The following is a 24,905-nucleotide window of genomic DNA, read 5'->3' as shown; positions in this document are numbered from 1 at the left end:
GTCCAATAATTTGTCCAACAGAAGCAGATAACTATCTTATGACCACTTAGGGTTACCCAACTTGTGATAAGCTTTTATCATTTCTTCCTGCCCAAACTAAAGAGAAGCCTTGTCCATCTTATATGGAGATAGTTCCTGCTTCATCCAGCCTGTGATTCTGCGGATACATTAATTATTTTGCTTATTTTAGCTCATGTGTCACATGCCAATCAATGGAATTATTCTGTATTTGGTATAGCTGTTCTGAAATGGACATCTAATCCTATAAAAATAGGTCCCTGAAAGGAGAAGGTATTTCAGATCCTGAGGAAGATCTGAGATCCACTTCATTAGAAGGGACCATAAACCCTTTAATAAAGTGCCATTGCCTCAGACTATGCCTTATGTTTTAGGACAAAAATATTTTTCAGTTATGGATAAATGACTAAATTTAAACCAAAAAGTAAAAATACTGATGACAATGAGGCAGAGTCTTCATTACCAGGTTGTATTATCTAAACTGACAAGAAAAAGAAAATATGACAAATCATTTCTGCAATATGGATTTACTTCTAATAATGTTGACAATGTGAAAAAACCTTTTTGTTTAATCTGCAATAAAGTTCTGGTTGCAAAGAGCCAAATTAAAGTGACATCTTAATACCAAGCACACAGCACACTTTAGCAAACCCAAAGGAATATTTTGAATGACTTTTAAAATTTTCACACTGGTATCTTAATGAAACTTCTTATTTAACTGCAAAAACTAAAAAGCCCTTAATGATAGGAAAAGATCTTGTGCTACCTGCTGCTGTTAAAATGTCAGAAATAGTTCATGGGGAAAAATACAGGGATGAAATTTATAAAATTCCTTTATCAAATGAAAATTTCCAAAAGAATTTCTTAGTAATGGTCAGTTCCAGTAGCTTATTAGTAGGCTTAAAAGCAGCCCAAAGTTTGCAATTGTTGGATGAAACAACTGGTATTTCTAACATGATATATGTTAGATATGTAAGATATGCTTATACAGACATGTTATGAGATAATATGTAAGATATATTTATGAAGGCAGTATATATGAGAATTATTGTTTCACTCTTTAGAAGAACATAAAGATTAATTTTGCAAAAGTGAAAGTTTACAATGGAAAAATTGTATTGGAATCTGTACTGGAGCAATGATAGTTGAGAATGTTGGATTTGTAGCAAAAATGAAAGCAATTAGCAATGAACATATTTTTATTCACTGCATGATCCACTGGGAGGCACCCTTAGCCAAAAAAAAATATCCAGAGTTAGATGTTATCAAAATCATTAACTTCATTAAAAGCCACCATGCCCTTAATAGTTGTTTATTTTCAAATCTTTGCAAAGACATTGACTCTAATTATAAAAGCTTATTACTACATGCGGTAGTAAGGTGGTTCTCAAGGGGCAAAGTTTAAGCAGATCAGTGAAACTGAAAGACTAAATTGTTACATTTTTGACTAAGCAGAAATCCAATCTTATTCATTTTTTTTCATGACTCATGGTTTTCAAAACTGTATTGTCAGATATTTTTGAAAAATTCAATACTTTAAAGATGTCACTTCAAGGAAAAAATGCAAAATATTTAGGTTAAAAAATTAAAAGTTTTACTAAAAAAAGTTAACAGATTGAAGAATAGAATGAAAAATGGTTCTTTAGAAATCCTTGCAAGCTACAGATGTTTTATAATTGAAACTAACTTCCCAAAGATTTAATTGATCATGTTAAGTACATATAGCAATTTTAGAAATACTTCTCTTCAAATTCTGATTCTAAAAGACTTATGGGTTCATAAATTCTATTCAAATGAAATAAGAAACGTTAGTCACCTGTTATTAAAAGTTCAAGAAGAATTTGCTGAGTTATCAAGAAACATAGGTTTAAAACTTGAGTTTCTTAAAAAAAAAAAATGTTAAGTGAATTTTATCTTGGGATCAAGACAGAATATCAAACAATTTCTGAAATGTCCCTAAACATAATTCTGGAACTTTGTGCCATAGTACTTTGTACTATGTATTTATACAAAGTAGTATTCTCTGCATTGATGATTATCAAAGCAAAATGTCAAAACAACTCTGAAAAACAATGAAGATGCTTTACATTGTGTAGAATCAAAAACTTTGACAAGATTTAATTTCTGAAGTAAAAACAAACATATGCATTTCAGTAGTATGCAAATTATGCTAAATCTAATTTATCAATAAAATAAAATAAATTTAATGTGGTAAAATAATATATATGTCAAAGAATAGTTTTAAAATAAATTTCTTTATTATTTATTATCAGTAAAGTTTGATTTTTATACCTATTTTATATATCTACATATATAGGATCATGTAAAATTTTCCTAGGCAAAAAGAGGTTTAAGAAGCCCTGCACTAGGAGATAGATGATTCAAAAATGTTCTATTCACAACAATCAGTTCTTTAAAAACTTAAACCTTGATCTAGTGTGTGTAGTTGAATGAAGATGATTAAACAATTTATCCCAAAGCATTCCACTTTAAGGAATCAAAACAAAACCAAATATTTTAGGGGATCTGTTTAAAAAAAAAAAGTCATGGGATTCCAAAGATCCAGAGATGGGTTATGGATTCTATGTGGAACTCAACTTCACAAAGAGATTTCTTAACTTTAATCCATTCCAGGGCTTAAAGATTTCCAAATAACACAGCAAATGTATTGTTGGGAAAAAAAATAACTCGGAGCTCATAATTTAGGGTACAAAAGAAGTTTTATTAAGCAGTATGAAGTTGGAGGAGTTTAGAAGAATTTCCCCAAACTGAGAATACAACCAGCTTCTTTGAGAAAAACTTGCTTTTGTCTCCGGTTAGTCTTTCACATAGAAAAAAGCAACTTGTTTCTTCCCAGGACACAGCAAAAACAGCAGATAGTCTACAGGTTGGTCTGAGAAAGGAGCAGGAAAGGAGTTCTATAATTTTTCAAATTTTGCCTTGAACCAGAGTCTAATTCAAAGAGAAGATAGCAATATTAACAAATAAAGATAAAGGTACTTTTCCCTATGCTGTCATATTCTAAAGATCCTAACATCTTAGAAATCTGAAATTTTTTTAAGAACAAAAACTTGAAATAAATGAGATGATTATAGTGAGTAAATACCACATTTTATCTCAAAAGTCTCTAACAAGGGACTGAACCAGAATAAAAGGCCTCCACTTGGAGGGCTTTCAGAAACTGAGTACACAAATTAAATCTTTTGATCTAATTTTTTGAAATAGTGTGAAGCATATGGACCTATAAGAATCCTTCAAGGGAGAAGATTAGGACATGAAAACACTTAAGAGTAGTTGCTAAATTCTAGTTCAATTTTGGGTTTCCCAATTAATACTGGCATGTAATTCAGTTTAGAGATTCTAAGAGAGGAGCATTGTGGGTTGTAACGATTAGGGAGCAAAAGAAGTACATCTAAAGTGATTCAAATGATTTTCTTGTGAGGCTGTGGCCCTCCCAATTGGGCCTTTGAAACAAAGTGCATAGTGTGACTAAGTTTTTAACAAATATATTAAAAGTCCAAATCCAAATATAACATCATTAAAAGTAAATTGCTGGGAAAATTGGAAACTAGTATGGCAGAAACTAGCCATTGACCCACACAACACCATACACCAAGATAAGGTCAAAATAGGTTCATGATCTATGTTGAAGTTCTTGTTCTTCTCAAAACACAGCTGGTTTAGCTTAGAACCCTCCGAATGTCTCTAAATCCAAGGGTTTTGTCCTTCAGCCTCTGCCTCTGCTTTCTTCAGCCTCCAGCCAGCTCCACTCTTCATGTCATTCCAGTGAAATCTGACCGAGAGCTTCTGTCTGTTTCTTTTATACAAGAGGGAAGAATTGTGGGATACGAGAGAGAGAGGGATTATGGGTTTTCTCCCATAGTGCTCTCTGGCCCTAAGAACTTCAAGGGAGGTGTGAATTCACAAAGTTAAAAAGTTACAAAGGACATTATCTAGCAATGTTGCCATTGCTCAAAATATTACTGAAACTATGGAATGTCTTCAGAGCCAATTTTTGAGGCAATGTAAGAGCTTTATTTTTTCTTATAGCCCATTTTAAAACAAAAATGATATTAGTCAAACTGGAATATCCACCTCATTCACCAAACTCAATTCCAAAAAACTTTTGGCCATTTCCAAAAATTAAGGAAAAAAAAAAAAAAAAAGGACAAATAATCACTTCGAATATTCAAAAGAATGTGTTATAGGTTCTGAAGTCACTTCTCAAAGAGAAATTCCAGCATTATATATATAAAGAATAAAATATCCACTTTGAAAAGGACATATATTTGAATATACATAAAAATGAGTCAGTGAAGAGCTCTGACTGGGTTTTCCATTTAAGGAGGGGGCCCAGAGTGGACATCTCATTATTCCCCAACTGGCTGAACTCCTGGGTCTCTATTCGGATTCTCCTTTAGTCTTCCTTTCAATGGAAGGAATGATCTTTTACCTTTTTTTGTATTCCCAGCATTTAGCAGAGTGCCTGACTACAGTAGGTGTTTATAAAAGTTTATTATAAATAAAATAAATATTTATTAACTGAACAAGAACAAAAAAAGAGACAATCCCTGCCTTCAAGGAGCTTACATGATATATTGAGAAGAGAAGGGGAAATGGTGAGGGATGGGAAAACTGCAGAAATAACATACAAATACAAAATATGCACAAGCAAAAAAATGAAATAATTTTTCAGGGATAGGAGAGGATTCTGGCACTACAGTATATAAGTATTCACATCATGCCCAGAAATTGATATTATTGCTACACTCAATCTTTTCAAATTGAGAACATGCTTTGCTATTGAAACTGTTTTACATCAGACCAGTACACAAAAACCTATTTAAACTTCCAACATCCCTATTACTATAAGTAACAATATACAACCCAACCTTTGGGGCAGGATTATTTATGAATTGTTCCATTTCCTACCATCAACACCATACTTCTACTCTACCTCAATTAGGCTTTTCCTTTGTTCACCACTTCTATCTGACAGGTATCACAGGTAGCATGATAGAGGAGGTAGAGAAGCATATGGGATCCAGTGTGAACTAGGGAATCCCTCCTTTATTTGTATTTTGAACTTACTTGTCATTCCTATGTTCAAAAAAATCTAAAACTGTTTTATCTAATCATAATCTTTTTATTTGATCTTGTGCCATCACCCACCAGTGCACCACTTTCATGCCCATGAACTTGGAATATTTTTATCATAATCTGATCATAATCTTTTCATACTCAAATTTTCCATAACTCTCCCTTCCCTCAAACTCTCACCTGAGAACCCTGTTTATACTCCATTTTTAAAAAATGAGGGTATTTGCTGAGAAATTCTTTTTTTAATTATCTTATATCACTCAGATGCCTTTCCCCACTATCTCTTCTTTTATCCCCATATCACAAAGAGAAGGCAAACCACTCTACATGCACATGTGATCCCATTCCATCCCATTTTCTCTACTAAACTGTTTCCTCTATCACCTTCATTCTCTAATCTATCTTCACTTCTCTCTGTCTACTTGTTAGTGTCTTACTGCCTACAAACACTCCTATGTATGTTCCACCCTTAAAAATTCCTTACTTGATCCATCCATCATTCTCTTCTGTGACTGACTTCTTGGGAAGACTGCTTATATTCAATGCTTTCATTTCCTTTTTTCTCATTTTCTTAACTCTGCCATCTGCCTTCCAACTTCATCACTCAACTAAAACTGCTCTCTCCAAAGCTGCCAATGATCTCTTAATTACTAAATCTATTTAATAACCTTTTCTTGTTCTTCATCCTTCTTCATCTCTCAACAGCCTTTGACATTATAGAGCATCCTCTTCTCTTTGATATTCTTTTTTCGCTAGGTTTTTGTGGCAATGCTCTCTCTTGGTTCTACTCATCTTCCTTACTGATTTTCATACAGGTTATGCCTACAAACTTTGGGTAGGTATCTCTGAAGACTGTCCTGAGCCCTCTTCTCTTTGCCTTCTATGCTATTTTGCTTAGGGACTTCACCAGCTCTTATGGATTCACCTGCATTTCTCTGTGCAAATAATTCTCAGATCTATTTATCTAGATCTAACTCCTCTCCTAACCTCTAGTCTTGTATTTTCAATTGCCAATCAGATATTTCACACTGGATGTCCCAATGACATGACAAAAAACTTAATCACTATTTCTTCCCTCAAATCTCCTTCCTAGCTTCCCCATTACTAGTAAAGACAACCAAAATTTGGTTATCCAGAGAAGTTTATCAGTATTGTATATCAATTACATGATGGCATGCTTTCCCAAGGTCCAGATAATGGACAATGCTTTCAAGCTTTTCTTATCATCAATGGAGTGAAGCAGGGCTGTGTGCTTGCTCCCATGTTTTCTTTTTAGCATGACGTTTTCAGTGATATTGTCATATACCTTCAACAAGGAACAAAACACCATCAAGGTCAATAACGACATTAAAGAATAAATCATTTAATTTGAAAAGGTTAAAGAGAGAGCACTGGTACATGACATTTTGTTTACAACTGAACAACTCCGTCCTCGGTGCAGCTTCTGAAACTGACATGTAACAAAGTCTGGATCAATTCTCTGCTGCTTGTGCTAATTTTGGTTTAACAATTAAAACCAAGAAAGCGCAAGTTCTCTACCAGCCAGCACTGCACCATCCATCATAGAGCCACCAATTACAGAAAATGAAAAAATTCTGAATGTTCTGGTTAAGTTCATTTTCCTTGGCAGTATACTTTCCAAGAAAAAAAAATATATAAATATAATAGGTAGGTAGGTAGGTAGGTAGATAGATGAGGTTGATGCACAAGAGTGCCAGAGCTAGCTCAGTGTTTGAGAGACTTCAAGGGAAAATATGAGAGAAAAGTAAGTTGCTTACTTAAAAGAGCTGTTGTGTTCATTGTGAAAATGAAACTATGATGTATATTAGTGACCTGCCAGGAAATAGAATTGTTTCCATTTGAATTATCTTAGAAAAATTCTGAAGATCATTTGATAAGTTAAGGTTTTTCCTCAAGCTGAATTGCCAAGCATTCAAACTTCACATAGAAAGCATTGGCCAGCAACAGGCTGGTTATGTTATTTGAAAGGCAAACATGTTTATCTAAAAGATTATTTAAGAATTGCACATATTTAATTTATATCAGATTACTTGCTGTCTTATGGAAGAGGGAGGTAAGGAAAGGAGGAAGAAAAATTTAGAACACAAAGTTTTACAAAAATGAATGTTGAAAACTATCTTTATATGTATTTGAAAAAATAAAATACTATTGAAATGCTAAAAAAAAAAAAAGGTCTATTTTATATAGAACTCATACAAGGCAACTGTTCACATGGAGATTAGAAAAAACAATACAAGGACACTCTCAAGGTCTCTGAAGAATTACGGAATTGATTGTGAGACATAGAAGACACTGGCACAGGACTAGGATGGTGTGTCCACATCAAAGATGGCATTATGCTTTGTGATCAAAGCAGAATTTATTTACTTCAAAAGAAACATGTATGTAGAAATTTAGAGACATCTCTATTTCAAATGTTCATATGGAATATTTGTGCCCAACATGTGTAGAACTTTCCAAGTTCATATTGATTTGATTAGCTATGTACTTTAAGCCCACTGTACACTGTATTTTAACCCCAATATTAAGATATCATTTTGGTTCTCTTCAAGAATGAAGGATAACAATCATTATAAGTGAGGGGACCACCATCCTTTCAGATGTTATCCTGGATTCCTTACTTCTCTGTCACTCTTCATATCCAAAGAGTTATTAAATCCTGTCAATTCCAATCTTTACAATATCACTTCATATAAATCCCCTTCTCTCCTTTTATTATTCTGCCACGTTAGTGCTGGCCCTTATCACTTCATGCCTAGAATTATAACAGTCTATTTGTTAATCTCCTTATCTTAATTCTTTCCTTCCTCCAAACCATCATTTAGCTGACAAAATGATCTTTCTAAAGTTCAGTTCTAATTATGTCACTCTCCAATTCTAATCAATTCCAATGGTTCCCTAATTACCTCCAGATAGAATATTTGGCTTTTAAAGCCCTTCATAACTCATCCAATCTTTCCTGTTTTCTTACATTCTACCTTCCTCTACATATTCTGCCATCCAGTGACACTAGCCTCCTTATTTCTCACACAAGATCATTTTGATAGTTTATCCCCCTTAACTGGAATGCTCTTCTTTCTTGTCTCCCCACCCTTCTATCTCTGAAATCTCCAATTTTATCTTGCATATATCTTATTTGTGCATAGCTGTTTATATGTTGCCTTGCCCCATTAGATTGTGAGGTTTTTGTCCTTTTGTCCCTCTGTACTTAGTATAGTGTCTGTCACAGAGAAAGCAATTAATAAATGTTTGTAGCTCACAATATAGCTGAATGTTGACATTAACTTTTAGCATAAACATGCTAAAAGTAAATGTCAGCGTTCAGCTATACTTGTCTGCTTCTGTGAGTCTATTAATGCCAAGGTCACAGGACTAGGGCTCACTGAAATACAGCAAATTCAAGAAGAAGGTATGTTTGGGTTGGGTCAACAGAAAGGGAAGTAGAGGATGGTTAGAGGCAGCATGATGTAGTGAATAGAGTTGTACTGGGAAGTCAGGAAGACCTATGTTTGATTTATAGAATAATAGCACCTATTTCACAAAGTTATTAAGAGAATCAAATGAGATATATAAACTATTTTGCAAATCTGAGTCACATGTTAGTTGTTATTCTGATTGGGCAAATCCACAGATCCACACAATCCTAAATAATAAGTTAATGCTGTCCCACAGAGGAAAAGAGAATTAAAAAATAAAAGGTATTTCACTTTGGGAACCATAAATATCTCTTCACCTTGTGTAGTAAAACAAACTTCCAGGATGAGGTGAACATAGGACTCTGTTCATAAGCTAGATATTTGTTGATGAACTGGATAAAATGCACAGTTATCAATGTCATCTTACAGTTAACTCATTTTATAGGTAATTTGAGGTACAAAGAGCTTATACTATTGGTCTATGGTCATACTGATAATACTAGTGAAATTTTTAACCCAGGTCTTCCTATTCTCCAAGTTCAATACTGTGTGGAAAGGTGAAGAACTTACAGATTAAGCACATATTGATCAGAAACTGTTAACTAAAGTAGATCAGGCCTATAGGCCCCAGTCATGTGATTTTATATGAGGCCTGGACTGCATTCCATTGTCCAAAGAAGGAATTAAGTGGCTGAAGCTATATATCACCTTTTTCACTGCATTCCACTGACCAAATAGGGAGATAAAGGTTTATGTAACCAATCACAACCTATAGAGGATGGGATTTGGGGGGTTCTTTGTCTGAAATGTATAAAAGTTGTAAGCATCTTCAAGTGAATGACCCTCCTCCTGTGCGTATCTTTGCTGTCCTTTTGGGCCCACAGGCCAGGACGGTCTGCTTCTCGAGATTCTAATAAATTCTTTCTGTACATCATTTGGAGTGACTCCTGAATAGTCAGTTTGGGTAGGTGCAATTGCCCCAAACAATACTTTTTCCAAAAGTCAGAGCCTACAAGAGGCTCTGTAGTATTCATATTCAGTACCTTATCTTGCCATGTAATCTTCAGAATCTTCCTAAAACAATTTAAGTGGAAACAGTTATTTGGCATAATATTGATAGATTGTCAAGGTTTCACAGGCATATGATAGTACAGAAATTATCTAAATCATTTCCATCAAACCAAAACTGATATTTGGGTGTGTTCTGGCCCAGAGGAGCAAATGTACATCATGTCTCTCAAAGCTGTCTAATCTTTGTACTCTACTATTGCCATTTTCTGACTAAGTTTTTATTCCAAATCAGCAATAATTGTTTGCAAATGGAAAAAGATGTCCTGTCTTGGGGATGCAGCTTTTGCTGAAGGGGAATATTTAGCCTGACCTACTTCACAGGCTGTTGTAGGTATCAAATGTGAAATAATATTTGTAAACATCTTTGCAAATCTCAAAGTGCTTTATAAATGCTAATCTCTAAAAAAAAAAAAAAGTCAGAGTCTACTTATAATCTCATTTTATAGATGGAAAAGCACATGGAGAGGATAACTAATTTCCTACAGGTTACAGTATGATGCAATAGTTAAATTGGGAGAGGAAAAAAGGCACATTTGGCAGAGTCAGTCCCTACCAAGGACATGCTACAATTTTTTCTCAATTACTGAAATCTACTTAAGTCCTCAGTGCTAGTCTACATCTTCTCAAAAGCAGAATGAGAAAAACATGGAAAACATTGTACATATAAGTACTTGAGTTAGTCTTGTATAACAGAAGAAAAACAAAAGAAATTTAAGATTTCCATGCCTTCCTTTGTTTTTAGGAAAAAGCCATGCAACTTATAGTGTGTGAACTGATGCACTATAAATAATGCACGGTAAATAAACGGAACCAGGAAAATAACATACAAAATGTCTTTCTCTCTTTGGAAGATATATATGTAATGGGTATTTTATTTCTTGTTTTCTAAGTGAGTAAGAAGGGAGAAGACTATTTGGAGCTAAAAATAAATTTTTCAAAATTTAATTAAAGAAATAGTTGACTTGGCTCTTCTCAACAATTCAGCAATCCAAGGCAATTCCAATAGACTTTGATTGGAAAACATCATTTGCATCCAAAGAGAGATATATGAAGTCTGAAGATGGATCAATGCATACAATTTTCACCTTTTTTTTCTGTTTTTTTCCTCACATGTTTTTCCCTTTTCTTCTGATTTTTCTCTCCCCACATGATACATATGTAAATATATAAAACAAAATGAACATACATAATTTAAAATAAATAAATAAAATTAAAAGATTGAAAACTATATCTATATATAGATATCTCAGGCCTAAGAGAGGAAATAAAGAAATATGCCTCTCTTTTTCCAATAGAAAATGTTCAAAATGGGTACAAAGTGCAGAATACTGTGTATGTTATTAGACTAAGTCAACTTGTTTTGTTGACTTGTTTTCTTTAACTATTGTTCTTTGTTAAAAGGGAAGGTTCACTGAGAGGGAGAAAAGAGGAAAAAAAGGAGCGTATTAGGAAATGACTAATGATGTAAAAATCAAAACCATCAATAAAATGTGAAGAAACGTTTTTTAAGTATCAACAATACATGTACTTTTAAAAACTGATCAAATATAACACATGGAATTTTCCATTTATAAAGGCTACCGTGTTTTCTCAGGCTTTATGGAAAAATTGCAAGGAATTTTATAACACTTAAATGTATTATCTGAGGAAGAAGAAAACAGATTCAATATCTTGCTACATTACGCACTAGAATGCAGGTGTGGCTATACAATATAAAGAAAACTGAAATGATATTGGCAAACAAAATAAATATATGACTTCTTGACTCTCCTTGCCCTAAGGGTTCCATCTACATATTTCCAACTCAAACTTGCAAGTTCAAAACAGAAATTGTCTCCTTCACAAAACCTTTCCAACATCTTCAACTTGAAATAATCTCTCTGCTGCTGGAACTAAAATGATTATTTAAAATCTTGTACTTTCAGATATCATTCATGTTACTTTATAGTTATCTGTGTACATCTCATCTTCCCCACTAAGCCATAAACTCCACAAAGGCAAGAGTTTATACTTTATTCTTTTCTGTATACTCTCCCCTTCCTCTTCTCATCCTGTCTCTCCTAAATACTTATCAAGCACTATGCCTTGCATAGTAAGAGATCAATATGTTTTTTGAATGAATGAGATATAATAAAAAGAGCACTGAGTGTACAGAATATCTGGGTTCAAATTTCAACTCTGTTACTACCTATATGGCCCTGGACAAATAAAGCCATTTTTATCTCTCAAGATTTGTTTCCTTATCTGTAAAACAAGGGATGGGATAATCTCTAATGCCCTTTCAAGTTCAAAATCAATCCTATGTGCCTATGAATATATACAAATAGTTCATTTTCTTCATACTACAACATTCAAAAAAGATGATTTCTGAGAAATTTCTGCTTAATTGAGAGAACAGGGCTATTCTTTGGATGCAATTATCTTGTATCTAATGAGATAGCCAAATAAGTGCCACCACTTTCCATCCCTATGAAATTAGAAAAGAGCAAAAGAAATAATATCTTTTCATCTAGAACATTTCAGGTACTCTATGAATATGGAAAACTAACCTTCAACTTTTAGGAATAATAGATGTAGCCTTCAGATCAGTGAGGTCAAATTTAAATAGCAACAGGAACTACTAACTTATACATAAGAATCCCTGCAGGACACATATGGACTTAGAAAATCACATTTTACTATTCTATATGTTTTGTTTTATTTTTATTATTTTATTAAATATTTGTGAATTTGTTCAATATGCATTTTAATTTGATTCAGGCTATAGTTGGGAGTATTGACTAGCAGGCTATGTGTCTGACACTTCTGTTTTAGACCACTTCCTTAGTAGGGTTAGGATTTCACAGATATTAGAGAAAAGAGTTTCAAAGAACAAAAGTATTGGCTGATTTGGGGTTACATTTGTCAATTAACAAACCTAGATTTACAATTACAATAATACGTATTGATGTCTGTTGAAAAAGAGTCAGCTAGTATAATTTAAAAGAAGCTGAATTAACCTTCTATTTTAGAATCAGTAGTATTAGAAGGGACAAGAATGATAATTGCTACTTTCCCCCCAAGTTATTCTTAATCAGACTGCTGGATTTATTCAATACTGGGAAATTAAGCACTCTAGTAGTTTTAAGAGATATTAATGTAGTATATGCCAGACTTCCAAATACACTAATTTTATTCCTCTTTAGATTTCTAGGCAATGAGAACTTATGCAAACAAACAATTCTACCTTAATGATAAGAGAGGTGATCTGTGTTTGAAAAAACTCCCTATCTCCTTTTCCTCAGACTGAAAGTAGATAGTTAAGTGGATAGAGAAATGGCCCTGAAGTCAGGACCTGAGTTTAAATCCAGCTTTACATTTAATAGCTGAGTGGTCTGGGCAAGTCACTTAAACCCAACTGTCTCCAAAAATAATAGCCTAGCTTTGATGGTCAGAAAGAAGTAGAAAAGCTTCCATATATATTGTACCTGTTTCTGCAAAGCAAGTTCACCATTCAGTTCCTGGAGTTTTCTTTCCAACTGCCACTTCAATTTTTCATATTGTTCTCGATGGTGGTCAATTTCACAGTTCTTGTTGCTGCATCAAAAAATAAATAAATAAAAGAAACTAAGGAAGGAATAAACATAAAAGCTTTCTTAGCATTCTTGCTAAAAAAAAAAAATTATCTCTCAGGGAAGTTTGTTTGAAAGATTTTTTTTTTTAATTTACTAAGCATTCAAATGTATTTTACACATATATACATATATGTAATATAACATTTCAAGTTCAGTATGAATCTTCCTTGTGATGTGTTCAAAATTATTCTAGAATGGAGGTAATAGTCCCAGTGTCCTCTGCAGCTAGATCACACCCATATCATTAGGTGACAGTCATTATGGTACAGCCAGTTCTGGTTACTATGCTTTAAGAGAGGCATTGTCATGAAGCACACCCAACTTTGTCCAAAGGGCTATAAAAATATGTATACCCTATGATCCCACAGTGCCACTATTGAGTCTGTATCCCAAGAAAATCATAAAGGAGGGGAAAGAACCCACATGTGTAAAAATGCTTGTAGCAACTCTTTTTGCAGCAGCAAAGAATTGGAAAATAAGTAGATGCCCATCAATTGGGGAATGGCTGAATAGGTTATGATACATGAAAGTAATGGTACATTAACATTTTGACTCCTCTTAAAGAATCCCACTTCAACACTACAAGACTGGAAAGGTCTGGTGAGATCGACCTATAATGGGTGGTTTGTGTTGACTATGTCTTGATTGTTTATAATTATAATGGGTTTCCACTATGTGGAATTCCACATTCTAAGTCCCATCTCAATGCTTCAAGAAGGTTCCTTCACTCTTAGATTGTAAACATCCCCCCATACACACTCACACACACACAGACATACACACCTTTGCCACTCTAAATCCTTAGCTTCTTTAAGACTTTTAGCTCAGGTCCATCTTGTAAAAAAGCCCTTTCTGATTACCTCAGTAGTCAGTATTCTCTTTTTCCATATATTTATTGATTTCTATTGTATTCCCATTTAAATGTAATTTCCTTAAGGGCTAGGACAAAAGAGTATTTCATTTTTCCTTTTTTGACCTGTAACATCTAACATGATTAATAAATAAAAGCTTATTAAATTGAGTGTTTTTATGAGAATTAGGAAAGTATTATAGCAAATTTCTCCAAAATCTAAGATATAAAGAGAACTGATTCAAATATATAAAAACAAGAGGCATTCTCCAATAAATAAATGGTTTAAAGATATAAGCAGGCAATTCTCAAGGGAAGAAATCCAAGCTATCAACAACTACGTGAAAAAACATTACAAACCACTAATAATTAGAAAATTGCTAATTCCATCCATCAGACTGATAAAGATGTAGAAAAATATTTACAAAGCATTTTTCACTGTAGCAAAGAAATAGAAACAAAATGGGTAACCATCATCAATTAGGGAATGGCTAGATAAAACTGTGGTATATGAACATAATATAAGTGAAAAATGTTAAAAGAGACCGATTCAGAAAAACTTGGGAAAACTTGTTTCAACAGATAGTGAAGTGAGTAGAAATAAAGAAAGCAATTTACACAATAACAACATGCTTTCTGACAAAGAGACATCATAAAATACAAATTTGTTTTGCTTGGCTAAATTATTAAAATGGAGGCTTTTGTTTTGGAGAAAGAAAGAATCAATGAAATATTTAAATACACACAAAGGAAAGAAGGAAATTCAGGAGAAAGCAGAACAATGTTACTACTAGTTATTGGTATATTTAATTTTAAAAAATAAATTTTATATAATAGCTTTACAGTATCACATATACACTCCTTTTGTTTTGACCTTTATATATGGGAATGTTAATGTTTGTTGATTATTTGTCATTCAAAATTTTAAAAAAATTAAAAGAAAACTAGGAAAATATTTTGAAAAGACTATGAAAATGTAAAAAAAAAAAATTCTATGGAAATAGAGCTAGGGACTAAGTATGTACAAATTTTCCTTATATTATCTTTTACTCAAATTAAACACTAGCATGTAGTCATTATCTCCAGAAACTCCTTCTTTACTTATCTAAATATATACAGGTAAAATAGTTTTACTTGCTTTTTAAAGAGAGTAGCACAAAGAAATCTTAGCTAGTCATCTTTTGTGATAACATCATCTCTTACAGGTTTAGAAAATATTAATACATACTATATATCTCTTAGCAATCTAAATGCAAATCCTGTCAAACTTGGTCTGAGAAAGTTATTAGCAGAATCATATTCAAATATAAAAGGATAATATAAGTAATCCCAACTTATGAATGAATTACATTCCAAAAGTAAGTTGTTCGGAATTTGGAACACAAGGTGGGAAAAGTTGTGAAAGATGATTACATATCTAGATTAACCCAAAAAGTCTGTTTAACTCACTATGTAATTCAATTATAGAACCTAACCCTCATTTATAATCCTGTTTTTATAGAAAAGAGACATATCATTAACAGATTTCAGCTTCAGTAGAGAGGTCTGTCCAAAGATTAGTTGTTCTGGAGACAATAGCTGAACTAGGAGGACTTTAATAGTCATATGTTCCAGCTCTTGTTCTAATGGTAATACTATAGCTGTTCCTTTGAGCGTCACTTACAAGTAGAAAGTTTGAAACACCAGGTATAGGTTAAATTATCTAGGCATAAGGTGATTCTACAGAAACCTAAACTAATAATAAACATCATTATTAAACTGATATTAGCACTATCATTAAGCTGATAAAGTCTTTGTGGTTTACAACAACTATAAAAAACACAACCTCCCCCCCTCAGAAGTCCACAGACTATAAAAGTTAACAGTGACAGTGCAGGGTAGGGCACCTCCAGTTTAGTCCCCAACCCAGAATATATGTAACCTGCAAGGCTTATTGTCTTCAGGCAGCAGGAATGGAGGGTTCCTTCAATAAAGTACCCAAATGGAAACCATGGAAAGCCTGGAAAGCAATCAGTACGTGGGAAAACAGGGACACTGATACATTGTTGGTGGAATTGTGAACACATCCAGCCATTTTGGAGAGCAATTTGGAACTATGCTCAACTGGGCTTATACCCCAAAGAGATACTAAAAAAGGGAAAGGGACCTGTATGTGCCAAAATGTTTGTGGCAGCCCTGTTTGTAGTGGCTAGAAGCTGGAAAATGAATGGATGCCCATCAATTGGAGAATGGTTGAGTAAATTGTGGTATATGAATGTTATGGAATATTATTGTTCTGTAAGGAATGACCAGCAGGATAAATACAGAGAGGACTGGCGAGACTCCACATGAACTGATGCTAAGTGAAATGAGCAGGAAATCATTATATACCTCAACATTGATACTGTCTGAGGATGTATTCTGATGCAAGTGGATCTCTTCGATAAAGAAAGCTAATTCAGTTTCATTTGACCAAGGATGGACGGAAGCAGCTACACTCAAAGAAAGAACACTGGAAAAATGAATATAAACTGCTTGTATTTCTGTTTTTCTTCTCAGGTTATTTATACCTTCTGAATCCAATTCTCCATGTGCAACAAGAGAACTGTTTGGTTCTGCACACATATATTGTATCTAGGATATACTGTAACCTATTTAACATATAAAGGATTGCTTGCCATCTGAGGGAGGGGGTAAAGGGAGGGAGGGGAAAAATCAGAACAGAAGTGAGTACAAGGGATAATGCTGTAAAAAATTACCCTGGCATGGGTTCTGTCAATAAAAAGTTAAAAAAAAAAAAAAGAAAGAAAGAAAGAAAGAAAAAAAGAAAGAAAGAAAGCAATCAGTACAGTGCTCAGACAAGGATGTCCCTAAACATTCAGTTCTGAAATGTAAAAAAGGGCCCCAAAGACAGAATTCTGAACCTCAAAGATGCAGAGGAAACCAAATGAGGAAGGTAGAGAGTGGGGCAGGGACCCAAAGGACCCAGTGTAATTCTGAGAACATCACCCCAAAATACTCAGAGATAGAGCTTGAATCTGGCACAAATCCTCAGTTCTAAAAGCTGAAGAGATGAATAAACCAAAGAAAACACAGAACGGTAGCAAAAAAATGCTTAAAATCTAGAGATCCCCTAAAAGAAGGCATGATTTAAAATTTTAAGAGAAGATTCAGAAGAAAAAAATAAGAGAAGAATATCTGGGCCAAAAAGACTGCCTCTTAGACAAAATAGCTTAACAAATGGTGTATATTGTGGATATAACATCAGAAATGACAAGAGATCATTTCAGGGATTCCTGAATATTAATATGAAACAAGCAAAACAATTTACACAAAAAACAATAAAGAGTAACAGTTGTGAAAGCACTAAATAATGCAATTATACATTATACGTGCTTCCAGAAGACATAAAATGAATCATGGTATCTTATCATGCTATCTATCTTCTGGCTAAAGAAGTAATAGGCACAAGATAATAACTATATTCTTAAACTCATGCACTGTGTAGTGTTTTGCTTGACTATGTGCTTAATTTGTCGCAAGTGTTTTTTCTTTCTAATTCTCTCTAATCTTTTTCTCTAATTCGGCTTAATTGAGAGGAAGGGGGGAGAGACTAGTAATAAATTCTGTGATGACCGTATATTTAAAATCAGCTGGAATCAGGAATTCAGGTTAAGGGAAAAAATCTTCAAACTTTATTCTCAGTAGAGGTGAAGAAGGATTGTGATAGCAATATAGGCAGTGAAGAAAGATTGCCATAGCAATATGGGCAGCTGCAACAGGAAGCCAGCTAGCAAAGGGGGATTGGAGGTGAAGGGTAGTAGTGATAGCAATGCGTGCAGCTGTGACAAGACGCTAGCCAGCAGTTTCTCTTTCCACTTCCCTTTCCACTCCCTTGCCTCCACCCACCAAAATCGTCATTTCCTATACAACACATCAGGACTTGCACAAAGAGTGGGCGGGGGCCATTCTTTCTCCAAGCATATATATTAATAAAGTATGGTCCAATTACTATTTAGCCTCACGTGCTTGGGACCTCAGTGCATCAACTCAAGCCTCAGCCCATTACAAGCTTCCAATATTAATAACAATGATATAAAACAAAAAAAACAACAACAAAAAAAGGACCTTTTAAAAATGTAAAAAAGAGTATAGAAGGAATTTCAAAAGAAAGCACAGATGAGTAAATAAGTTTTGAAAGTATTATGTAGACCATATCTTTTTAAAATAAAAAGCAAGTAGAAGGAAATGGAAATTCATAAGATAACACATGCATTTCTTTTTTATGTGTTCTGTTGTGTGTATGGAAATACTCTTTTTCAAGTGTTTAAATTCAGAGTAAAAACATTGCCCTCCTTCAATTTTAAAGAATTAAAAAAGTGAATCAAAGACCAAATCGTAGAAACAATTAATAATCTTATTAAAGAAAATGAGAACAATGGGACAATTTACCAAAATTTATGGAATGCAGCCAAAGGTACTTAGGGGAATAAGCCAATATATATATAAAGGCAAATCAATGAATTGGGTATGACCTAAAAAAAAAAAAAGCTAGAAAAAGAAAAATTAAAAATTCCTAATTAGACATGAAACTGGATGTTGTAATAATCAAAGAAGAAACTAATAAAACTGAAAGAAACCTATTGAACTAAAAAAAAAAAAAAAAAAAAAAAAACTAGAAGCTCGTTTCATGGGGGAGAAAAAGATAAACCAGTGGGTAATTTGATTTTAAAAAGCAAAATTATTAGTTATCAAAAATGAAAGCAGTAAAGTCACCACCTATGAAAAGGAAATTAAGACAATTGTGAGGAGCCATTTTGCCCAATCATATGCAAATAAATTTGACAATCTAAATGAAATGGATGAATATCTACAAAGATACAAATTACCCAGATTAAAAGAAAAAATAAAATACTTAAATAATGTAAACTTAGAAAAAAAAAATTGAACAAGTCATCAATGAACTTCCTAAGAAAAAATTCCCAGAGCCAGAAATATTCCCAAGCGAATTCTAGCAAATATTTAAAGAACAATTAATCCAGATACTATACACACTATTTAGAAAAATAAGTGAAGGAGTTCTACCAAATTCCTTTTATGACAAGACAAGAATATGATATTGACACCTAAAACAAGAAGAGTCAAAACAGAAAGAGAAAATTACAGACCAATTTCCCTACTGAATAGTGCCGAAAAAATTTTAAATAAAGAGATCATAGCAATACATTACAAGGACTATAGAACATGAAAAGGTGGGATTTGCATCAGGAATATAAGGCTGGTTCCATGGTAGGAAAACTATCAGCATAAGTTGTTGGAATCCTAGTGTTAACTCAATGGAATTGATACAATGCTTGTGTTCACACCTTTAGAGAGCTCATATAATCAAGAAGTATTTAAGTACTCATTGGAATTCACAAGTATGGGAGATTCACAAAGTTAACTTTGTAACTTTGTGAATTCACACCTCTCTTAATCCCTGCCTCCAGAAGGAGAAGATATATATGGGAGATCATATATATAGAAGCTCTTGGATATCACAGCCTGCGTGCTTGTCCTCTTCTGGATTTCTCTACCCTTGTTCTGGGCAAGTGAGTCACAGAACTGGGGAGTGTTCTCTTGGCAAGAAGAGTCCTGTCTCTCTGCTTGGTTCCAAGAGCTCTTGCAAATTGTCCCTTGCTTCTGCCTCTGCTTTCTTCAATCTCCAGCCAGCACAAAGGTGGAAAATAGAATGGATCTGACTCCTCTCGCTCAACTCCGAATGTCTCTAGCCAGCACCAAGGTGAAAGTTGGAATGAATCTGACTCCACCTCCAAGAGTGGGCTTGTGGGCTTCCTCCCAGAGTGCCCTTCTCCAACCCCTGGCTATGTTCCTAGTAACTCACTTGAACCTCTCTAAAGGTGTGAACACAAGCAGTGTATCAATTCCATTGAGTTAACACTAGGATTCCAACAATAAGTGACCATATTTTGACAAAATACAGCATGGATTTCTATTAAACACACTAGAGAGCATAGGAATAAATGGAGATTTCCTTAAAATAAGTGATATTTATCTAAATTCATTAAGCAAGCATTATCTGTAATGGGGATAAACTGGAAGACTTCCCAGATCAATTAGGGGTGAAGCAAGGATGCCCTTTATCACTACTATTATTCAATATTTAACTAGAAATGTTAGTTGTAGCAATAAGAAGAAAAATCAATTCAAGGATTCAAAACAAGCAATATTACTTTTTGCAGACGAGATTATGGTATTCTTAGAGAATCCTAGACCAAAAAATTACGTGAAATAATTAATAACTTTAGCAAAGATGCCGGGTATAAAATAGAACCACATAAATCATCAGTATTTCTATATATGACTAACAAAACCTAGGAGCAAGAGATAGAGAAATCCTATTTAAAATAGCTGTAGACTATATAAAATATTTGGGAGTCAACTTACCAAGATAAACCCAGAATTACATGAACACAATTAAAAAACACTTTGCACACAAATAAAGTCAGATCTAAACAACTAAAAAATATCAATAGCACATGTGTAGGATAACTTAAGATAATAAAAAAATAATTCTACCTAAATTAATTTACTGATTCAATCATGCCATTACAATCAAACTACCAAAAAATTATTTTATAGAGCTAGAAAAAAATAAATAATATTCATCTGAAAGAACAAAAGGTCTATTAATATTAAGGGAATGGGAAAGGTGACCTCACCATACCAAATGTCAAACCGTATCAGAAAGTAGTAATCATCAAAACTATCCAGTAATGGCTAATAAATATAATGGTGGATCAGTGGAACAGATAAGGTAGACAAAACTCAAGAATAAGTGCCCATAGTAATCTAGTATTTTATTAACCCAAAGACTTCCAATTTTGGGAACAAGAACTCACTATTTTGTGATGACCGCGTATTTAAAATCAGCTGGAATCAGGAATTCAGGTTAAGGGATTTTTCCCTTTATTTCAATCTTTATTGAAGTGGCGAAGTGAAAAAGGATTGCGATAGCAATATGGGCAAGAAAGATTGCGATAGCAATATGGGCAAGAAAGATTGTGATAGCAATATGGGCAGCTGCGACAGGAAGCCAGCTAGCAGAGGGGAATTGGAGATGAAAGGCCATCACAATGGCAATGAGAGCAGCTATGTCAAGACGCCAGCCAGCAGTCTCTCCTTCCGCTTCCTTTTCCACTCCCTTGCCTCCACCCACCAAAAACGTCATTTCCTATACAACATATCAGGACTTGCACAAAGAGTGGGCGGGGCCATTCTTTCTCCAAGCATATATATTAATAGAGTATGGTCCAATTACTATTTAGCCTCACGTGCTTGGGACCTCAATGCATCAACTCAAGCCTCAGCCCATTACACTATTTGACAGAAACTGCTGGGAAAACTGAAAAAAAAAAAAATCAAGCATGGCAGAAACTAGGTATAGACCAACATCTCATACTGTATATTAAGAAAAAGTCAAAATGGGTACATGATTTAAACAGAATGGGTGATACTATAAGCATATTAGGAGAGCCTGGAATAGTTTTTCTGTCAAATCTATGGATAAGAGAAGAATTTAGAACCAAACAGAGAGAGCACATTATGAAATGTAAAATGTATAATTTAGATTATGTCGAACAAACAAAATTAATGTAACCATAATTAGAAGGAAAGCAAAAAGCTGAAAAATAATTTTTACAGCAAGTATTTCTGATAGATGTCTCATTTCCCAACTACATAGAAAATCAAGTCAAATTTATTACAATATGAGTCATTCCCCAATTAATAAATGAACAAAGGATGTGCACAGGCAGTTTTCTGAGGAAGAAATTGAAGTTATCTATAGTCATTTGAAAAAATGTCCCAAAACATTAATAATTAGAGAAGTTCACATTAAAACAACTCAGATTGTTGTAAAACAACTTACCTGATTGACAGGATATGACCAAAAAAGGAAAATGATAAATTTTGGAAGGGATGTGGGAAAAATGAGACATTGATGCATTGTTGGTGGAGTTGTGAACTGATCCAACCATTCTGGAGAGTAATTTGAAACTATGCACAAAGGGCTATAAAACTGTGCATACCCTTTGATATAGCAGTGATACTACTGAGTCTGCTGTATCCCAAAGAGATCATAAAAAGGGGGAAAGGACCCACATGTGCAAAAATGTTTGTACCAGCTCTTTTTGTGATGGCTAAGAATTGAAAATTGAAGGAATGTCCATCAATTATCAAATGGCTGAATAGCTGATGATATATGATTGCAATAGAATATTACTGAACTATAAAAAATAATGAGCAGGTAGATTTCAGAAAAAACTGTGAAAAGATTTATATGAACTGATGCAGTGAAGTGCACAAACTAGAGAACACTATCATACATACGTAATAGCAATATTGTAGCATGATCAGTTATGAATGACTTAGCTTTTTTCAGCAATATAATAATTCAAGACAATTCCAAAGAACTCAAAAAAATGTTATCTACCTCCAGAGAAAAGAACTGATGGAGTCCTTTTTGTATTTTTTTTTACCCTTTGGGTCTGTGTCTTCTTTTATAACATGACTAAAAGGGTAATAGGTTCTGCATGAATGAATATATATACAATCTATATCAAGTTGCTTACATTCTTAGAGGGAAGTAAGAGAGAGAGAAAATTTAAAACTCAAAAAAAATTTTTTTAATTAACGTTAGAGAGGATTCTGGGAAAGTGGCAGAGTAGATCAGAAAATTCCAAGCTCTCCAGATTTCCCCCACAAACCAGACAAAACTGTGCCACAGAGCAAACACAGAGGTTAAGAACAAATAAGAGATGGGACAGAATAATGGTCCTCCTGGGTCAATCAGGGAAGATCTGAAGAAAGATACCAGGAAGGAGGCTTGGCTACAGTGAAGGGTAAATACCTGCAGGCTAGTTCCTAAGAAATAAGCAGGACGCCTTGGGGTTAGCTGGGCTGGGAGGCAGCCTCAGCCCCAAGCATAGAAACTGTCATTTCTCAGACTGTGTGGGGAATCAGGTGTTTGAATCAGAGAAGATTAAGGAAACTTCAGCAGAGAAGGAATGTCAGGCCTGGATGAAAAGGAACCAGTTTATGCCAGATGAAGTGGAGCAGTTGTTGGCTATGGACACTTATAGGAGGGTAGAACTTTTAGTTTCAGGTTTCACACCAGAGGAGAAAGCAGAGGACCCAAGATCAGAAACACCATTGCCCCCCATTAGAGGCCTAGAGGAAATTACACTAAAAAGCTCTTATTTAAAAACAAAAAAACAACAACAACAACAACAACAAAAACCCTCTTAGGCAAAGGAGAAAGAACCCAATCACAGAAACTTACTATGGGAATAGGAAATACCAGGGTTCATTTTTAGAGAAGGACACTGAAACTTTAAAAAGATTCTCCTTCCCCAAAGACGAAACTGGTTATCTGCCCCCAGAAAAATTCATAAAAGGATCCAAAAAAAAAAAAAAAAGACTTTAGCAACCAAATGAGACTGAGGGAAAAAAAAATCTAGGAAAAACAAAAAGACTATGAAAAGGAAGTCAACCAACTAGAAATGGAAATCCAGAGTCTTAAGAAAATAATCCTTTGAAAATTAGAATTGGGGAAGGGAATGCCAGCAAAATTATGAGAAACCAATAAGTAATAAAAACAAAAGAATGAAAAAAATAAAAGACAGTATGAGACATCTCATAACACAAACAATTGATCTGAAAAACAATTAAGAAGGAAAAAAACCTAAGAATCAGACTACCTTGAAAAATTACATTTAAAAAAAGAATCTTCCAGACCAGTTCCAATGATTCTGTGATGAAAAGAGCCATCTACACCCACAGAGAGGACTGTGGAAACTGAGTGTGGATCACAGCAATTTTTGTTATTGTTTGCTGGCATTTTATTTTTTCTCATTTTTTCCTTATTGATATGATTTTTCTTCTGCTACAAGATAATTGTATAACTATGTATACATATATTGGACTTAACATTTATTTTTACCATGTTTAACATACACTGGATTACTTACTATCTAGGAAAGAGTGTAGGGAGAAGGGGGAGGACAGGAAAAGATAATGATAAATGTTGGAGGGGATGTGGAAAAACTGGGACAATAAAGCATTGTTGGTGGAGCTGCGAACTGATTCAATCATTCTAGAGAGCAATTTGGAACTATGCTCAAAAAGTTATCAAATTGTGCTTATTACTCTTTGACTGGGCTTATATACCAAAGAGATCTTAAAGGAAGGAAAGGGACCCATATGTGCAAAAATGTTTGTGGCAGCCCTTTCTGTAGTGGCAAGAAACTGGAAATTGAATGGATGCCCATCAATTGGAGAATGACTGAATAAATTATGGCATATGAATGTTATGGAATACTATTGCTCTGTAAGAAATGACCAGCAGGATGATTTCAGAAAGGCCTGGAGAGATCTACATGAACTGATGTTAAGTGAAATGAGCAGAACCAGGAGATCATTATACAAGGCAACAGAAAGATTATACAATGATCAATTCTGATGGAAGTGGCTCTCATCAACAATGAGATTATTCATCATCTTGTGATGAAAAGAGCCATCTGCTCCCAGAAAGAGGGCAGTGGGAAATGAATGTGCACCACAACATAATATTTTCAGGTTTTTTTTTGTTGTTTGCTTGCATTTTGTTTTCTTTTTCATTGTTTTCCTTTTTGATCTGATTTTTCTTGTGCAGGAAGATATTTGTGAAAATATGTATAGAAGAATTGCACATGTTTAATATATATTGGATCATCTGCTGTCTTGGGGAGGAAGTAGAGGAAATGGAGGGAAAAAAATTAAAACACAAGATTTTGC

The 24,905-nt window shown here is 34.0% G+C and overlaps 1 protein-coding gene across 5 annotated transcripts in view; it reads right to left on the bottom strand.

The window, feature by feature from the left end:
• CCDC57 (coiled-coil domain containing 57) overlaps positions 1-24,905 on the bottom strand; it is a 294,880-nt gene that overhangs the window by 224,412 nt on the left and 45,563 nt on the right. For all 5 annotated transcript variants that reach the window (XM_051995295.1, XM_051995297.1, XM_051995298.1 and 2 more), the window contains one exon: positions 13,094-13,202. In XM_051995295.1, coding sequence (XP_051851255.1) covers positions 13,094-13,202 — 109 coding nt within the window. The remainder of the gene's footprint in view (positions 1-13,093; positions 13,203-24,905) is intronic.

The sequence above is a fragment of the Antechinus flavipes genome, chromosome 4 (genome assembly GCF_016432865.1).
Source record: "Antechinus flavipes isolate AdamAnt ecotype Samford, QLD, Australia chromosome 4, AdamAnt_v2, whole genome shotgun sequence".
NCBI lineage: Eukaryota > Metazoa > Chordata > Mammalia > Dasyuromorphia > Dasyuridae > Antechinus > Antechinus flavipes.
Note: the sequence above shows the minus strand (reverse complement) of the source record. Positions and strands in the feature narration are given on the sequence as shown.